Here is a 15413-nt window from a genome sequence, read left to right as displayed (position 1 = left end):
GGCGGGGTTTTTCCCCATGGACGCTCTCTCTTGGCTTCTCGCTCATTCCTGTGGCTTGCCCCGATGGGGAGAGTCTCGAGTGAGCTCTCTCCGATCGCGTAGTTTCTCTGGAAGCTCCCATGTCCTCGTTTTGTTATATTCCTTTTACTTCAAGACATGTTATGCCTTATATTTTGTTATGCTGATTCCGGCCATTTATGTAAATAAATATATATTTATACTTAACGCTACGGTGTGGTCTTCCCCATTTTATGTCAGGTCTGCTTTGAGCCAGGTGGGCCTTGACACATGTATACAGATAGATGCTCAGTTATCTCACTATATTGCGGAACACGATTTGGGTTATATCCCCACCTGCTGGTGTGGCATGCTCTTGACAGCGCTTGGTAGCGTGCTTTTGCTTTATCGTGTGGATGAATATTTAATTTAAACCCAGCACGTGTGGACGGGATTTTTTTTAAAGGAAAACTCCGGTTATAAATATACCCGTGTCCGTGTGGCCTTGGCCTAAGACTACTTGCTGCGTCTATGGAACTTCAACGATTGTTTGGCGTGCTTTTATGGCACTCTGTCTGGTCTGTGGTTGTGGGTCATTGCTGGGGTCAGTTGATATGGGCTCCTCTTCTTTATAAACTGTGTCTCTTAGTCTTCTGGATTTTTTCCTAGGTGTGGCTTTCTGTGGGGTCTTTTGTGCTGAACTTGTAGGCTTTGATACTTTCGCAGAAGGTATATCTTGGTCAACGTCATTACCCAACTGTTCTACATGTGCTTTTCGGGTGCTTCTGGGTGTAACAGGAACTGGAATGTCCAGCAGTTGCTTGCCACTCCTTGTAACACGTCTTTGTGTAGAAGGTACTTGAGAATCCATTTGCTCCTCCTCTGCGAGATCTACTTGACTGGACTTAGTTATATTGTCATTTGCATGCAACACAGCCTCATTACCATTTTCCAAGAGCTCATTTGAGGTCAAAACATTCTCAGGTGGAGACAACTCTAATACTTTGACATATGCGGAGGTGTGTGATTCTTCCTGTATTTCAAAAGGACCAGAATCTAGCACATCACCACTGCAAAGTTCTTTCGTCTCTTGAAGAAAAGATTCTGATGTAGATGTTGGTTCCACCATTTGATCACTGTGTACATCAGCTGGTTCCTCTACGGTTTTAGGTTCCTCAACAGGCTCAATCTCTGGTTCCAAGTCTTCAGGAGCATCAGTTTGTTCCAAGGTGCCCAACTCAGAGTTAAGCTGATTATCCTTTGGTTGCCCTTGCTCATGTAAAGGCATTAAATCATACTCTAAAGTGTTAGGCACCTCCTCCACATCGGGATCCAACACAAGAGTAAAGTTGCCACAGTCTTCTGGAGGTGCTTCATCTGGGGCACTGCTAAGGGTCTGTAAAGTAAGGTGTCTCTGCGGTTCCTCAGCCAGCTCTACAGGTACGAGGAGAGTGGTGGATGGTTTTAGTTCAGTATAAGACGCTTCCTCATCCACATCTGCAGGGGCGAGGCCAATCATTACCATTTCTCCATCCCCCACAGGCATGTCACTATCCAATACCTGCAGAGAGACAATGAACATGCTAGAACATGGCACTAAAGTTGTGTGCACAGGCGAAATGTAATAAATAGATAAGACTTATGCAAATACCTAAATACATAAAAAAAAAACTCACTTTTAGCTGTTCCTCAGGGGTGACCAATGATAGCACAGCATCTGCTTGTTCCTGAAGGTACTGCTCATGTGGAGGGACTTCCTCCAAAAAAAGGACAGGACTAGACTGGTGGTTACTCCTACCGTTACCTTTTACTTCTTCTATGATCTCAACCTCACTACCGGAGTCCTCGACATTCTCATCACCAGACTCTCCTTCATCTTCTGACTCATCCTCAGATTTGACACTAGTGAGCTCATCACTGTCATTCAAGGTCACCACAGCTAGAAAGAATTTAAAAGTACAATTTGTAAATATTTGTTGTTTAGCATTAAAGAGAGCAGGACTGAATTGGCCTGAATTGGACTTACATCTGGACTCTGAGGTTGCAGGTTCTGATGAGGTAACAGATGTCTGTGTTTTTAAATCTGCTACGTTCTCAGGAACAGGTTGAACTTCCTTAACATCACAAAATGGTTCACTATGTAATGTACACATCATAAACAAATGTTATAAAAAGACAACACAGAAACGTATTAATAAATGAGGAGCATGACTGATAAGCACCTTTGGACTAATGCCTCTGGGGTTTCTTTAATACTGGTCCGGGTCAAGGGTGGGGATAGGTCTGGGCCAAATAAATGCTGTTCCACAAAGGCATCCAAATCTAGAATATAGCAATAAATTACATATTGGTATACAAAAACCCTTAACACACATTTGAAATAGGTATTCACTATAAAATTACTATAGAACAAATACTATACAGTGTTTCCTGCTTTTTCCAGCTGTGGCGGCAGGGGGCGCCCATGATGATTATAAAATGTACATTCTTTTTTTAAATGTAGAAAATAGGCTACAAGTAAACTAACATGTATTTTTTATCATTTTTATGCTGTCTTTTAGTTTTCCTTATAATTATAGCATATTGCTTTTCTATGTTTGATCTAAACTGTATTTTCTTAAAAAAAAAAAATGTTTTATAGCTTCGTACGGACCTTTCATTGTAGTTTTAATGTAGTGTGCAAGTTCGTGCATATGTTTAGCGTTACAGAGCTGTTGCAAAGTCACGCACAGTCCTGTTTGATAATCCGCACCGCTGTGATTGACAGAACACCCGACCAGTTATCCGACATCAGCAGAAATTTATTTCACACCCGGCCTGATTGACATAAAGACCCCGACCCGGTCACACTGCAAATCGCGCAGTTAAATATAAACCTTTAAGGGTCTTCAGACAGAGCTTAAACACAAATAAGCACGGGGCCATTTAAAAACTTCTACCTATCGGAATCCAGTCAAATTTGGTCTTGGATGTAGACCCACAGTTCACTCTCGCCTATTGAGTCCCGACCTGCATCTACAACGCATATAACACGTTAATATTATTACACCCGTTACATCAAATATTAGGAGTTTCACCCGTGGGTACCCCGACCCTGTTGTTTCGTCTGAAAACAGATGAAACAGTCTCACCGTCTGCCTTTTTTATTACCAACGCCCTTCTCTTCCACGGGAATAATGTAAGTTTCCTTCCAAACAGATTCGACTATTAATGTCTTGCAGTCCATATAAGAAGTATTTAGTATTTAGCCTTTTGTTTTTGGACAAATGTCTTATCATTTAATGTGAAACTTGAGTGTCGATCTAAAGCACAGAAGATTGACAGCTGAGTGGTCAGCAGCATGCTGTGCTTATAGCCTATATTCTGAATAACTAATGGCCCGATAAGTTGGTAATATGAGTACAGTGATTCCAAATGAATGTCCAAAAAACTCGTAATATGTTAAATCGAAAGTTTAATTATGTCATTTGTCGCAGCCCTGCGCTGCGTCGGCGTATTATATCAGTGGTTCTCAAACTGTGGGCCGGGGCCCCCAGGGGGGCCGCGAGATGGTGCCAGGGGGGCCCCAGTTTTATAACATTTTATAAAATAAAAACAATTTATCATGAATTCTTTGCAATTAAACCTAAAAAAAATAAGGCTACTAACCAAAAGCACTACTTTGTATCATTCAATATGTTTTGCTTAATTAAAAGTTGAGTTTTAGAAAAAAATTTTGTCATAAGTTTTCTTGGGGGGGGGGGGGGCGCGAAGGAATGTGCCATACACAAGGGTGGCCACACGCTGAAAAAGTTTGAGAACCACTGTATGTGCGCCTGTGAACAGCATACGCGTGATGACCTTGCAACTTAAATTACCCCTAATTTATTGCCATACAGATAAAAGTAAAATAACATTCAAAAACTGTAAATTGTGTATTTTTATTTGTGTAAACTCACAATAAGGAGAAAACCTTGTGCTTATTTAAAATCATTAAAAACATGAGGTGCTTTCTGCTGCTTTGGTTTTACAGCCCGTCAAAAAAAAAGAACAGAAACGAAATACTTTATCCGGTTTGTCAATCTGATAATTATCAGTGTGTAACATATTTTGTGTAGGCTTATTTATTTTATTATTATTTCTCAAAACAGAGACGTAGCCTAATCATCTGTTGATTTAAATCTATTTGTGCATGAAACTAAACCCATGGGGGAAATTATGATATTTTAGGAGATTTATTTATGAGTGAACAACACGAATCCAGAATAGAATTAATTTCTTTAAGACAGCCAGTCTGGCAGGGCGGACATTTCGGTAGCTTTATTTATTTTGCGAGCTGCCGCCGTGGGATTTGTCTAGAAGGGATACAGAAAATGCCGAAAAGTTTAGGATTAGATTTTGAGGTAGGATTATTAGGATGAAAACAGTGGCTCTGGCTAAATGAGATAAAAATACATCCTACAATCCTGTGAAATTTTGTGTTTAGAGTTGGGTTTGGGTGAAGGATTAGGATAAAATAGTGCTCATCCAGCGAGATTTCGTTTGCTGTATCCCTTCTATCCACAACCGCAGGCGTGGCGGGGATGTTTTAGGTGTGGCGCCACGGTAGAATGTATATAGCGGGAACACTGCTATACATTACTAAACAACATTTCGGCAACGGTTGGTTTCACTATAAAAAGCAGTGTATTAAAGGTGCACTGTGTAGATGTTTAGCAGCATCTAGTTATGAGACTGCGAATTGCAACCTACGGCTTAGGCCACACAGCTCTCCCTCTCCCTTTTAAAAATGCATAGATAAGCTACGGTAATCGACACAGGACAAAGATCTCATCTTCTGAGACAAGCTCTGTAAAGCATTTAAGGCTTCTATAGAAACATGAAAGTGACTTCCATGTAAGAGGATCCGTGGTGCATGAAGATAAAAACAATACAGTTAATTTTGCAAGATCTTTATACACCACTGATAATATAGTTATGTATTTTATATTGCATTTCTGTCAAGAGATCCTTCTAAACTTTACACAATGCAACTTTAATAGAAATGGGTTCTTGAACGTCTCTTACCTGACGTTTCCATAGATTCCTCCTCACATTCCTCACGGTTCTTAGGTTCATCAATAATGTGTGTATAAACAGCGGCATCAGCAACAGGTTCATGGCCCACCAACTCTTTCACCGGAAGTTCAGATTCAACAGATGGCTCAATATCTGGTTCTTGTTCCACTGGTTCTTCCTCTTTGCCTACTGGTTCTTCAGATGTGCTAGGAGCTGCATATTCCTGAATGTGAATGTCAATCTGTGAATGCTCCTTACCCCTCGTTCAGACAGCCAACGACAAGCAGTAGCAGAGCGACGCGATCTCATTCATTTCAATGGAAACCTGGCGACTTCCGGCGACACGAGCGACAGTGACCGTTGGCGACCGTATGGGCGTGTCCAGCGACGCGAGAAAGTTAAGAAAAGTTTAACTTTATTCAAATGTCGAGCGACTTTCGGGAGCGACTACCAATAAGAACAAAGCAGTGGAGTTCACGTCATCCTTCTCTCGTCAGTTATTGGCGTGGATGGTACTCATTTGTTTATCACAAGCAGATTTAGAAACGCCTCATTGAAAGAGACAAGCGACACACAGCGATAATGTCGCTGGCTGTCTGAACGAGGGGTTAGTCACTTCCTTCTCAAGATTATTCTCAACATTTACAGGCAATTCAAGTTCAAGACTCTGAGATTCCTCTGTGTTGGATATGCTTGATCCACTAGGCAAGTTTTCCAGCTCTTTCTCAGGCGATGCAATAGAGGGCAACTCTTCCCTTTCATGGATTTCTACTAGGGACAAATCTTTATCTGAAGAAGGAAGAGTCACAGTCACCTCATGATCAAAGCTGTCAACTGCTCTACGTTTCTTCTGCGTTTCCATAAAATCCTCAGGTAAAAAAGCATCATGAAACTCGAGAGTGGAATCAGACTGATTAGAGACAAAACTTGCTTCTTGCCCGAGACTTGGCCGAGACACAAGAGTTGGTAGCACTTGTTTGGACAACTCTGCTGGGATCTCTTGTACAGAGGATCCACTCTCAGATTGTACATCAAGATTATCTCCTTCTTCCAGTAAGGTTGAGTGTGTCCTTAGATTTTTGTCTTCCTCTTCTAAATCTGAATGTTCGCTCCAGACTTCAATGTTTGCTTTGGGAGGTGGGGAAGACCTCTTAGGTGTATTGATCTCCCTGTTAAAGGCAATCTGTAAAGAAGCAAAATACAACCTTAAAACATTTCTCTTTCAATATCTTCATAATGTCTATCTACAAAAACAAATATTTTAAAGGGCCGCTGCACAATCAGACCTACCCCGTTGTTCCAGTGGACAGATCCCTTGGGAGCCTCTGGAGAGTCAGCATCCTCTATAAAAGTAATGCGTCTTTCTTTGTGGCGAAGTGTGGGAGAGATGGACCGGCCTGGAGAAGCCGAAGGGGTGGCCACAGGAGTGGGTCGTAAGCTAGTCCTCAGAATAGACTGTGGGGTAGAGGCTGACATTTTTTTCGGGAATGCCTGTGTGTGTGTTTGCATGTGTAAGAAAGGTTGCATGAATGTTCACGGATGCGTCTCCCTGGTGCATAAGCGCTCCAATGCAGCCTGAGCGCTTATGAGAAAAGGGAACAGCAGCAAAGAGTATAGCGGCTCTGATCAAACGGAGAGATAAGTGTGTGACAAGAGTTGTGTTGCGAAGAGATTTCCTGCTGTTTGGATAGTTTCTGTGCTTTATTGTGTGCGTCAGTGCCGAATAGTACGTTTTTTCTAGTTGTCTTTAAATTAGCAGCAAGATTACAGCGTCTTTTATGTTATATTGTCAGTTATAATTCATAATGTAAATGAAGCTGTTCTAATTAATAGTCATGGTACCCAGTTTATATTTGTGTTAGTTTATCTTGTACATATTTATTCAGTATTATTTCCTTATATTGGAGATTGTATAGTTCTAATACTTGTACAGTTATTTAACAATTCTAACAAATATAGTTATTTACTGTATGTGTTATCTGATACATGTGCTAGTCACATTTTAGAACATATGACACCATTCGCGGCAAATTAGAACTCTCTGGAGAAGTTTGGGAAGATGGCTGCACGACCAAATCCAAAAGCCTGTTGACAAGCAAATGGCGAGTTACTTTTGGGATATACATTTTAATTACAAAAAGAGTAGCAAAATGCTAATATAAAAACAGGTCTTCTACCTGGACACCCTTTTGGTTAGCATGTTAATAGGTGTTCCTACAAAGGGCTCGGGTAGATTTAGCGAGGGAGGATGCAGGCTTGGCACTTGCATCTCTGACTCTCTGTGGCTACAGAGAAAATAAAATAAAACACAGGGTTACCACACCTTAGTTTACTTCAAATTCAAGGACCTTTCAAGGACTTTCCAGGTGCAATACCATCAAATTCAAGGAGTAAATGTGGGGACACATTTCAAGTGAGAGCAAGGTTACATTGTGTTACCCTTAAAGATACATTGTAACAGTTCCCTTTAAAGGGAACTCACGCTGCGTCACTGTGGTGACACTTTGGGGTGTATATCAAATTCAACCAATGGTGAGGCTTAACAACATAGACAGGGTGACGCGGCAAGCCAGGAAGTATATCGCTATCTGAAATATTGCCAAAGACGGCGTTACAGGGACGCAGGAAGTGTGGCAAGGGAGACGCCTTCTCAGGGAACAACATTTACATATGTAACCAGAGAAGTTTTCATTTGTCAAATACAACTATGCAAAAAGCATTTTTGGTATGAATCCACATTTGCGTACATAAGATATGAACATTTAAAGTGACCAGTTTGCATGTGTGCTTAGAAAGTCTAGAATTTTTATTATATTATCCTACACTACACTAGAGCCCGACCAATATATCGGCAGGCAAATATTAGGCATTTTCCAAACTATCGGTATCGGCATTCATAATGGCCGATAAATGAATATTTTTAAAAAACGGACGAAACAGCCTTCAATCTCAATCATGTCATGAGTGTTGCCGTTGTATAGTTTGTCCACCAGAGGGCACTCTACAACCTCCCTGTTGGCAACACTCGTGTATAATGTGTCACACATCCTGCAACCTGCTGATCCAGCCAGAGTTAGGCAGAGACAACAACTGTTAAGTGAGTTCACGGTGAGTTTCTTTTTAAAATGCATTACCATATTATTTTCGTTAAAACTCATAAATAACTACAAATTACTAATGTTAGGGAAATCTGTTAATGTTTTTCTGTGCGTTTCTGAAAAAAAAAAAAAATCGGCCGATATATTGGAATATCGGATTTTAAAACCAACAAACATTTGTATCGGCCTTCAAAATCCTTTATCGGTCGGGCTCCACACTACACAGGGAATATGAAACAACTTGCATAAAATAGATTCAAGCACTTTCAATGACCTGTATCTATGCATGTATATTTTCAAAAACTTCCCAGGGCCTTGAATTTTTCCCCCAGATTCACAAACTTTCAAGGATTTTAAGGACACATAGGAACCTTGTAAACACTTTACTACAAAATAAAAACTAGGTAGCAAAAATGTATATTTGTAAATCATAGACGAAAAAAGACAATACCTTTTGGAAGGCGATGACTCTGGAGTAGGGTTCTTGCCAACCCAAACTTCTTCAATTTTTGAAAGAACATTATTGATAAAAGCTGCTCGAGTCATGACATTTTCAGAAGCTGAACGTTTAGCTACAATTGACAGAGGTGGAGGTCTTTTAACTAGGGGTGAGAAAAGAATGTGCAATAAGTCAAATATCAACACTATGTTCAACACTACATCACAAGACTTGCGTGTGTGCCTGATTAATATTGTTACCTTCTCTGTGGATCGTAGCAGGGTGTTGGTATGGTTTTGCTTACTCGATGGCTAGTTTCCTTTGAACTCGTGGAAGAACTTTTCCATATTGGTTTAAAATAGGGTTCCTAGTGTTTGACCTTTCCTTCATCTTAGGATCCCGATCGGCCTGAATCAAAAAATGTACAATACAGCTACAACGCTAACTGCTATAATATCACCTGGTGCTAGCTGCTACAATATTTAACATCTACGGCTTCGTTCCGGATTGGATTCGACTTGTGAATCTGGGTTGCTAACCTCCGCTTGTCGAGGTGCATCCCTGCCGGGCGTCCGGTTTGCATCGGCCATTTCCTCTACTACGGGCCTGGTGTGGATTGTTGGGGCGCTTGGCGATCCATTTGGGGTTGAGCTGTCTCCTGGCTGCCTGGGAAGCGGTGCTGGTGGCGTCACGGGCCCGGTTGGGACTGGTGCTCTGACGCGTCGCCTCTGGACTTGGCGCTGATGTTTGGAGCTCCGTTGAGCCATTTGGTCCATTCCGGCGTTGAGGTCCTCCTTGGTGCTGCCCTTTGCGTGCCTCCTGGTGTTGTGTTGCCGGGGGTTTTCGTCTGCTGTTGGCGCGCGGCACTGTTCGGCTTCTACATTCCACACTCCACATTTTGGTGGTCGCATTGCCGCTGGCTCCTTTTCGCCGGATTGTGTACCTGTGTACCTTAATACATCGAATTCATCGGACTCTACATGCACTCGGTCTCGGTTTGTGAACTGATTTGTAGCAGTGTTTCTTCATACTAGCTTTGATGCTCACAATTTATTTACGTTACTCACTATTGTTATATGTACATATTTTGTACAGTGTTGCTACTTAACGAACCCTGATTTATTTATTTACTTTGATTTTTGTGTATTTTCATCAATATGTCTCGTTTCCTTTGTTTTTTTTTTGTTATTTGAGTTAGTTTTTGTTGTTTTATTGCATTCTAGATCTCCTTTTTTAGCACAGCATGCTTCAGATGATCTTTTTATTTCATCCTTCACTTCTGTGACCCTAGTTGATTTAATTAATCACTCTAGAGATAAAACTTCTTTTATCATAACTCATCAGATTGGCCCACCTGCTCAGCATACTTATCTTAGTATTCCATTATCTGCACATAGGGTTTTAATTGTTTTTTATTCAGCAAAGTTACCTATTTTACCTATTCACTTTGCCCATCGTACGAAACGCCCTGTTCTTTCTAGTTTATGTCGTTCTTTAATACTTATTTTACTCGCCTCTGCTGGTGATGTCGAGCCCAACCCTGGTCCATTAGTCAATTCTGCTGTTTCAATCACGCAAAGTCTTTCCTATACAGACTTCTGTAACCTTTTAAATTTACATCTGCAGTTTACAGCCAGGATATTAGCGATCACTGCCTTATAGCTTGTGTCCGGAATGGGTCTGTAGTTAAAAGGCCTCCCCTTATCACTATTAAACGTTCCTTAAAACATTTCCATGAGCAAGCTTTTTTACGTGATTTAGCACAAGTATCTTGGAAGGATATTGATCTTATTCCATCTGTGGAGGATGCCTGGTTATTTTTAAAAAATTCCTTCCTTGATATTTTAAATAAACATGCCCCTCTTAAAAAATTTAGAACTAAGAGCAGATATAGTCCTTGGTTCACTTCAGAGTTAGCCGCTCTAAGCCAAAAAAAGAACTCCCTTTGGCGTGCAGCAATTTCTACAAAAAAACTCACTTGAGCTACAGCTTTTTAAAGAAATCAGAAATCGGTACACACAAGCGGTCAGGAATGCTAAGGCTAACTATTATAGACAGAAATTTGTTTCTTGCGGTACTAACTCTAAAAAGTTTTGGGATACAATAAAGTCTATGGATAATACGAACTCCACTGCACAGTTACCCACTGCTCTAAGAACACAAAATTTTGTTACTACTGACAAGCCCACCATAGTTGAAAATTTTAATAAGCATTTTGCTATGGCTGGGTCTGCTTTCCATCTGGCAACTCCTTTCTCAACTACTAGTACATCATCCCTTGCATTACCATGCTCGTCCTCTTTATCTTTTTCTTTTACCCATATTCAGATAGCTGATGTTTTGAGGGAACTGCAAAATCTAGATCCCCTTAAATCAGCTGGATTATATAATTTGGATCCTTTTTTTCTAAAATTGTCTGCTTCAATTATTGCTTCGCCTATCACCAGTATTTTTAACCTCTCCCTTGACTCGTCTGAAATTCCAAAAGACTGGAAAGTTGCCGCAGTGATTCCTTTATTTAAAGGAGGGGACACGCTCGACCCAAATTGTTACAGGCCCATTTCCATTTTGCCTTGTCTCTCAAAGGTCTTTGAACGCCTTGTCAATACACAGATCATCACTCATTTAGAATCTCATCGTAGTTTTTCTGATATGCAGTCGGGCTTTCGAGCTGGCCATGGGTGCACTTCAGCCACTCTTAAAGTTCTAAATGATATTATATGTGCCATTGATCAAAAACATTACTGTGCAGCAGTTTTTATTGACCTGGCCAAGGCCTTTGATTCTGTTAATCATACCATTCTTCTTAGTAGGCTGAAGAGTTTGGGTTTCTCCGATAATTGTCTTGCATGGTTTACAAATTACTTTTCGGAACGTTTCCAGTGTGTTAAATCTGAGGGCCTGTTATCTAGTCTTCTGGCTGTTTCTATGGGGGTTCCGCAGGGTTCAATCCTCGGGCCGACCCTTTTCTCTATATATATTAATGACGTTGCCCTTGCCGCAGGTAACTCTATGATACACCTATACGCAGATGACACTATTCTTTATACGTCTGGCCCTTCTCTAAGCACTACATTACAAAATCTTCAAGCGAGCTTTAATAGTATTCAGCATTCTTTTTGTGGCCTTCAATTGCTTTTAAATTCTAGTAAAACTAAATGTATGATCTTCAAACGATCGCTTTCATCACCTATCTGTCCAATAAACATCACTACCCTTGATGGGTTTGTTTTAGAATGGGTTAGTAATTATAAGTATCTAGGGATCTGGCTAGACTCTTCACTTTGTTTCCAAACCCATATTAATCATCTTCAATCTAAAATAAAATCTAGGATTGGCTTTCTTTTTCGTAACAAGGCCTCCTTTACCATCTCTGCTAAGCATGCCCTTGTGAAAATGACCATCCTTCCTATATTAGATTACGGTGACGTGATTTACAGATCTGCCTCAAACATTTCTCTCAGGAAATTGGATGTACTGTATTACTGTGCTATCCGTTTTGTTACTAATGCCCCATATAGCACTCATCACTGCAATCTTTAAGCATTAGTTGGATGGCCCTCGCTTCATATTCTACTATATACAATATACTAACCAAAAGCACTACTTTGTATCATTCAATATGTTTTGCTTAATTAAAAGTTGAGTTTTAGAAAAAAATTTTGTCATAAGTTTTCTTTGGGGGGGGGGGGGGCGCGAAGGAATGTGCCATACACAAGGGTGGCCACACGCTGAAAAAGTTTGAGAACCACTGTATGTGCGCCTGTGAACAGCATACGCGTGATGACCTTGCAACTTAAATTACCCCTAATTTATTGCCATACAGATAAAAGTAAAATAACATTCAAAAACTGTAAATTGTGTATTTTTATTTGTGTAAACTCACAATAAGGAGAAAACCTTGTGCTTATTTAAAATCATTAAAAACATGAGGTGCTTTCTGCTGCTTTGGTTTTACAGCCCGTCAAAAAAAAAGAACAGAAACGAAATACTTTATCCGGTTTGTCAATCTGATAATTATCAGTGTGTAACATATTTTGTGTAGGCTTATTTATTTTATTATTATTTCTCAAAACAGAGACGTAGCCTAATCATCTGTTGATTTAAATCTATTTGTGCATGAAACTAAACCCATGGGGGAAATTATGATATTTTAGGAGATTTATTTATGAGTGAACAACACGAATCCAGAATAGAATTAATTTCTTTAAGACAGCCAGTCTGGCAGGGCGGACATTTCGGTAGCTTTATTTATTTTGCGAGCTGCCGCCGTGGGATTTGTCTAGAAGGGATACAGAAAATGCCGAAAAGTTTAGGATTAGATTTTGAGGTAGGATTATTAGGATGAAAACAGTGGCTCTGGCTAAATGAGATAAAAATACATCCTACAATCCTGTGAAATTTTGTGTTTAGAGTTGGGTTTGGGTGAAGGATTAGGATAAAATAGTGCTCATCCAGCGAGATTTCGTTTGCTGTATCCCTTCTATCCACAACCGCAGGCGTGGCGGGGATGTTTTAGGTGTGGCGCCATGGTAGAATGTATATAGCGGGAACACTGCTATACATTACTAAACAACATTTCGGCAACGGTTGGTTTCACTATAAAAAGCAGTGTATTAAAGGTGCACTGTGTAGATGTTTAGCAGCATCTAGTTATGAGACTGCGAATTGCAACCTACGGCTTAGGCCACACAGCTCTCCCTCTCCCTTTTAAAAATGCATAGATAAGCTACGGTAATCGACACAGGACAAAGATCTCATCTTCTGAGACAAGCTCTGTAAAGCATTTAAGGCTTCTATAGAAACATGAAAGTGACTTCCATGTAAGAGGATCCGTGGTGCATGAAGATAAAAACAATACAGTTAATTTTGCAAGATCTTTATACACCACTGATAATATAGTTATGTATTTTATATTGCATTTCTGTCAAGAGATCCTTCTAAACTTTACACAATGCAACTTTAATAGAAATGGGTTCTTGAACGTCTCTTACCTGACGTTTCCATAGATTCCTCCTCACATTCCTCACGGTTCTTAGGTTCATCAATAATGTGTGTATAAACAGCGGCATCAGCAACAGGTTCATGGCCCACCAACTCTTTCACCGGAAGTTCAGATTCAACAGATGGCTCAATATCTGGTTCTTGTTCCACTGGTTCTTCCTCTGTGCCTACTGGTTCTTCAGATGTGCTAGGAGCTGCATATTCCTGAATGTGAATGTCAATCTGTGAATGCTCCTTACCCCTCGTTCAGACAGCCAACGACAAGCAGTAGCAGAGCGACGCGATCTCATTCATTTCAATGGAAACCTGGCGACTTCCGGCGACACGAGCGACAGTGACCGTTGGCGACCGTATGGGCGTGTCCAGCGACGCGAGAAAGTTAAGAAAAGTTTAACTTTATGCAAATGTCGAGCGACTTTCGGGAGCGACTACCAATAAGAACAAAGCAGTGGAGTTCACGTCATCCTTCTCTCGTCAGTTATTGGCGTGGATGGTACTCATTTGTTTATCACAAGCAGATTTAGAAACGCCTCATTGAAAGAGACAAGCGACACACAGCGATAATGTCGCTGGCTGTCTGAACGAGGGGTTAGTCACTTCCTTCTCAAGATTATTCTCAACATTTACAGGCAATTCAAGTTCAAGACTCTGAGATTCCTCTGTGTTGGATATGCTTGATCCACTAGGCAAGTTTTCCAGCTCTTTCTCAGGCGATGCAATAGAGGGCAACTCTTCCCTTTCATGGATTTCTACTAGGGACAAATCTTTATCTGAAGAAGGAAGAGTCACAGTCACCTCATGATCAAAGCTGTCAACTGCTCTACGTTTCTTCTGCGTTTCCATAAAATCCTCAGGTAAAAAAGCATCATGAAACTCGAGAGTGGAATCAGACTGATTAGAGACAAAACTTGCTTCTTGCCCGAGACTTGGCCGAGACACAAGAGTTGGTAGCACTTGTTTGGACAACTCTGCTGGGATCTCTTGTACAGAGGATCCACTCTCAGATTGTACATCAAGATTATCTCCTTCTTCCAGTAAGGTTGAGTGTGTCCTTAGATTTTTGTCTTCCTCTTCTAAATCTGAATGTTCGCTCCAGACTTCAATGTTTGCTTTGGGAGGTGGGGAAGACCTCTTAGGTGTATTGATCTCCCTGTTAAAGGCAATCTGTAAAGAAGCAAAATACAACCTTAAAACATTTCTCTTTCAATATCTTCATAATGTCTATCTACAAAAACAAATATTTTAAAGGGCCGCTGCACAATCAGACCTACCCCGTTGTTCCAGTGGACAGATCCCTTGGGAGCCTCTGGAGAGTCAGCATCCTCTATAAAAGTAATGCGTCTTTCTTTGTGGCGAAGTGTGGGAGAGATGGACCGGCCTGGAGAAGCCGAAGGGGTGGCCACAGGAGTGGGTCGTAAGCTAGTCCTCAGAATAGACTGTGGGGTAGAGGCTGACATTTTTTTCGGGAATGCCTGTGTGTGTGTTTGCATGTGTAAGAAAGGTTGCATGAATGTTCACGGATGCGTCTCCCTGGTGCATAAGCGCTCCAATGCAGCCTGAGCGCTTATGAGAAAAGGGAACAGCAGCAAAGAGTATAGCGGCTCTGATCAAACGGAGAGATAAGTGTGTGACAAGAGTTGTGTTGCGAAGAGATTTCCTGCTGTTTGGATAGTTTCTGTGCTTTATTGTGTGCGTCAGTGCCGAATAGTACGTTTTTTCTAGTTGTCTTTAAATTAGCAGCAAGATTACAGCGTCTTTTATGTTATATTGTCAGTTATAATTCATAATGTAAATGAAGCTGTTCTAATTAATAGTCATGGTACCCAGTTTATATTTGT

The 15413-nt window shown here is 40.8% G+C and overlaps 2 protein-coding genes across 3 annotated transcripts in view; both read right to left on the bottom strand.

The window, feature by feature from the left end:
- LOC141365217 (uncharacterized) overlaps positions 1-15413 on the bottom strand; it is a 61275-nt gene that overhangs the window by 17737 nt on the left and 28125 nt on the right. The window contains exons 15-23 of the mRNA XM_073869186.1: positions 14847-15090; positions 14110-14739; positions 13670-13779; positions 7212-7319; positions 5044-5294; positions 2220-2319; positions 2024-2133; positions 1674-1936; positions 529-1558 (exon numbers count right to left, since the gene is read on the bottom strand). Coding sequence (XP_073725287.1) covers positions 529-1558; positions 1674-1936; positions 2024-2133; positions 2220-2319; positions 5044-5294; positions 7212-7319; positions 13670-13779; positions 14110-14739; positions 14847-15090 — 2846 coding nt within the window. The remainder of the gene's footprint in view (positions 1-528; positions 1559-1673; positions 1937-2023; positions 2134-2219; positions 2320-5043; positions 5295-7211; positions 7320-13669; positions 13780-14109; positions 14740-14846; positions 15091-15413) is intronic.
- Positions 4913-14101, bottom strand: LOC141365408 (uncharacterized). 2 transcript variants are annotated; one of them, XR_012370645.1, is made up of 7 exons: positions 13566-14101; positions 9111-9522; positions 8832-8979; positions 8584-8734; positions 7212-7319; positions 6325-7119; positions 4913-6217 (listed from the first exon to the last, which is right to left on the bottom strand). XR_012370645.1 is itself a non-coding variant. In XM_073870010.1 (6 exons), exons 5-6 carry the CDS (start codon positions 6559-6561, stop codon positions 5585-5587), a joined length of 870 nt encoding a protein of 289 aa, XP_073726111.1. In that variant the 5' UTR covers positions 6562-7119; positions 7212-7319; positions 8584-8734; positions 8832-8979; positions 9111-12042; the 3' UTR covers positions 4913-5584. The 2 variants fall into 2 exon arrangements, 1 of the variants encoding a protein (XP_073726111.1); XM_073870010.1 differs by lacking the exon at positions 13566-14101 and having other exon boundaries at positions 9111-12042.

This window comes from Misgurnus anguillicaudatus, chromosome 7, assembly GCF_027580225.2.
Source record: "Misgurnus anguillicaudatus chromosome 7, ASM2758022v2, whole genome shotgun sequence".
NCBI lineage: Eukaryota > Metazoa > Chordata > Actinopteri > Cypriniformes > Cobitidae > Misgurnus > Misgurnus anguillicaudatus.
The sequence above is the reverse complement of the archived record's forward strand: the minus strand, read 5'-3'. Positions and strand labels throughout refer to the sequence as shown.

Excerpts from the sequence above, each read along its gene's own strand:
- LOC141365408 (XM_073870010.1), bottom strand. The coding sequence starts at position 6,561 with ATGCAACCTTTCTTACACATGCAAACACACACACAGGCATTCCCGAAA. Across the intron at positions 6,218-6,324 it reads CTGTCCACTGGAACAACGGG|ATTGCCTTTAACAGGGAGAT; the intron begins GTAGGTCTGATT and ends GCTTCTTTACAG.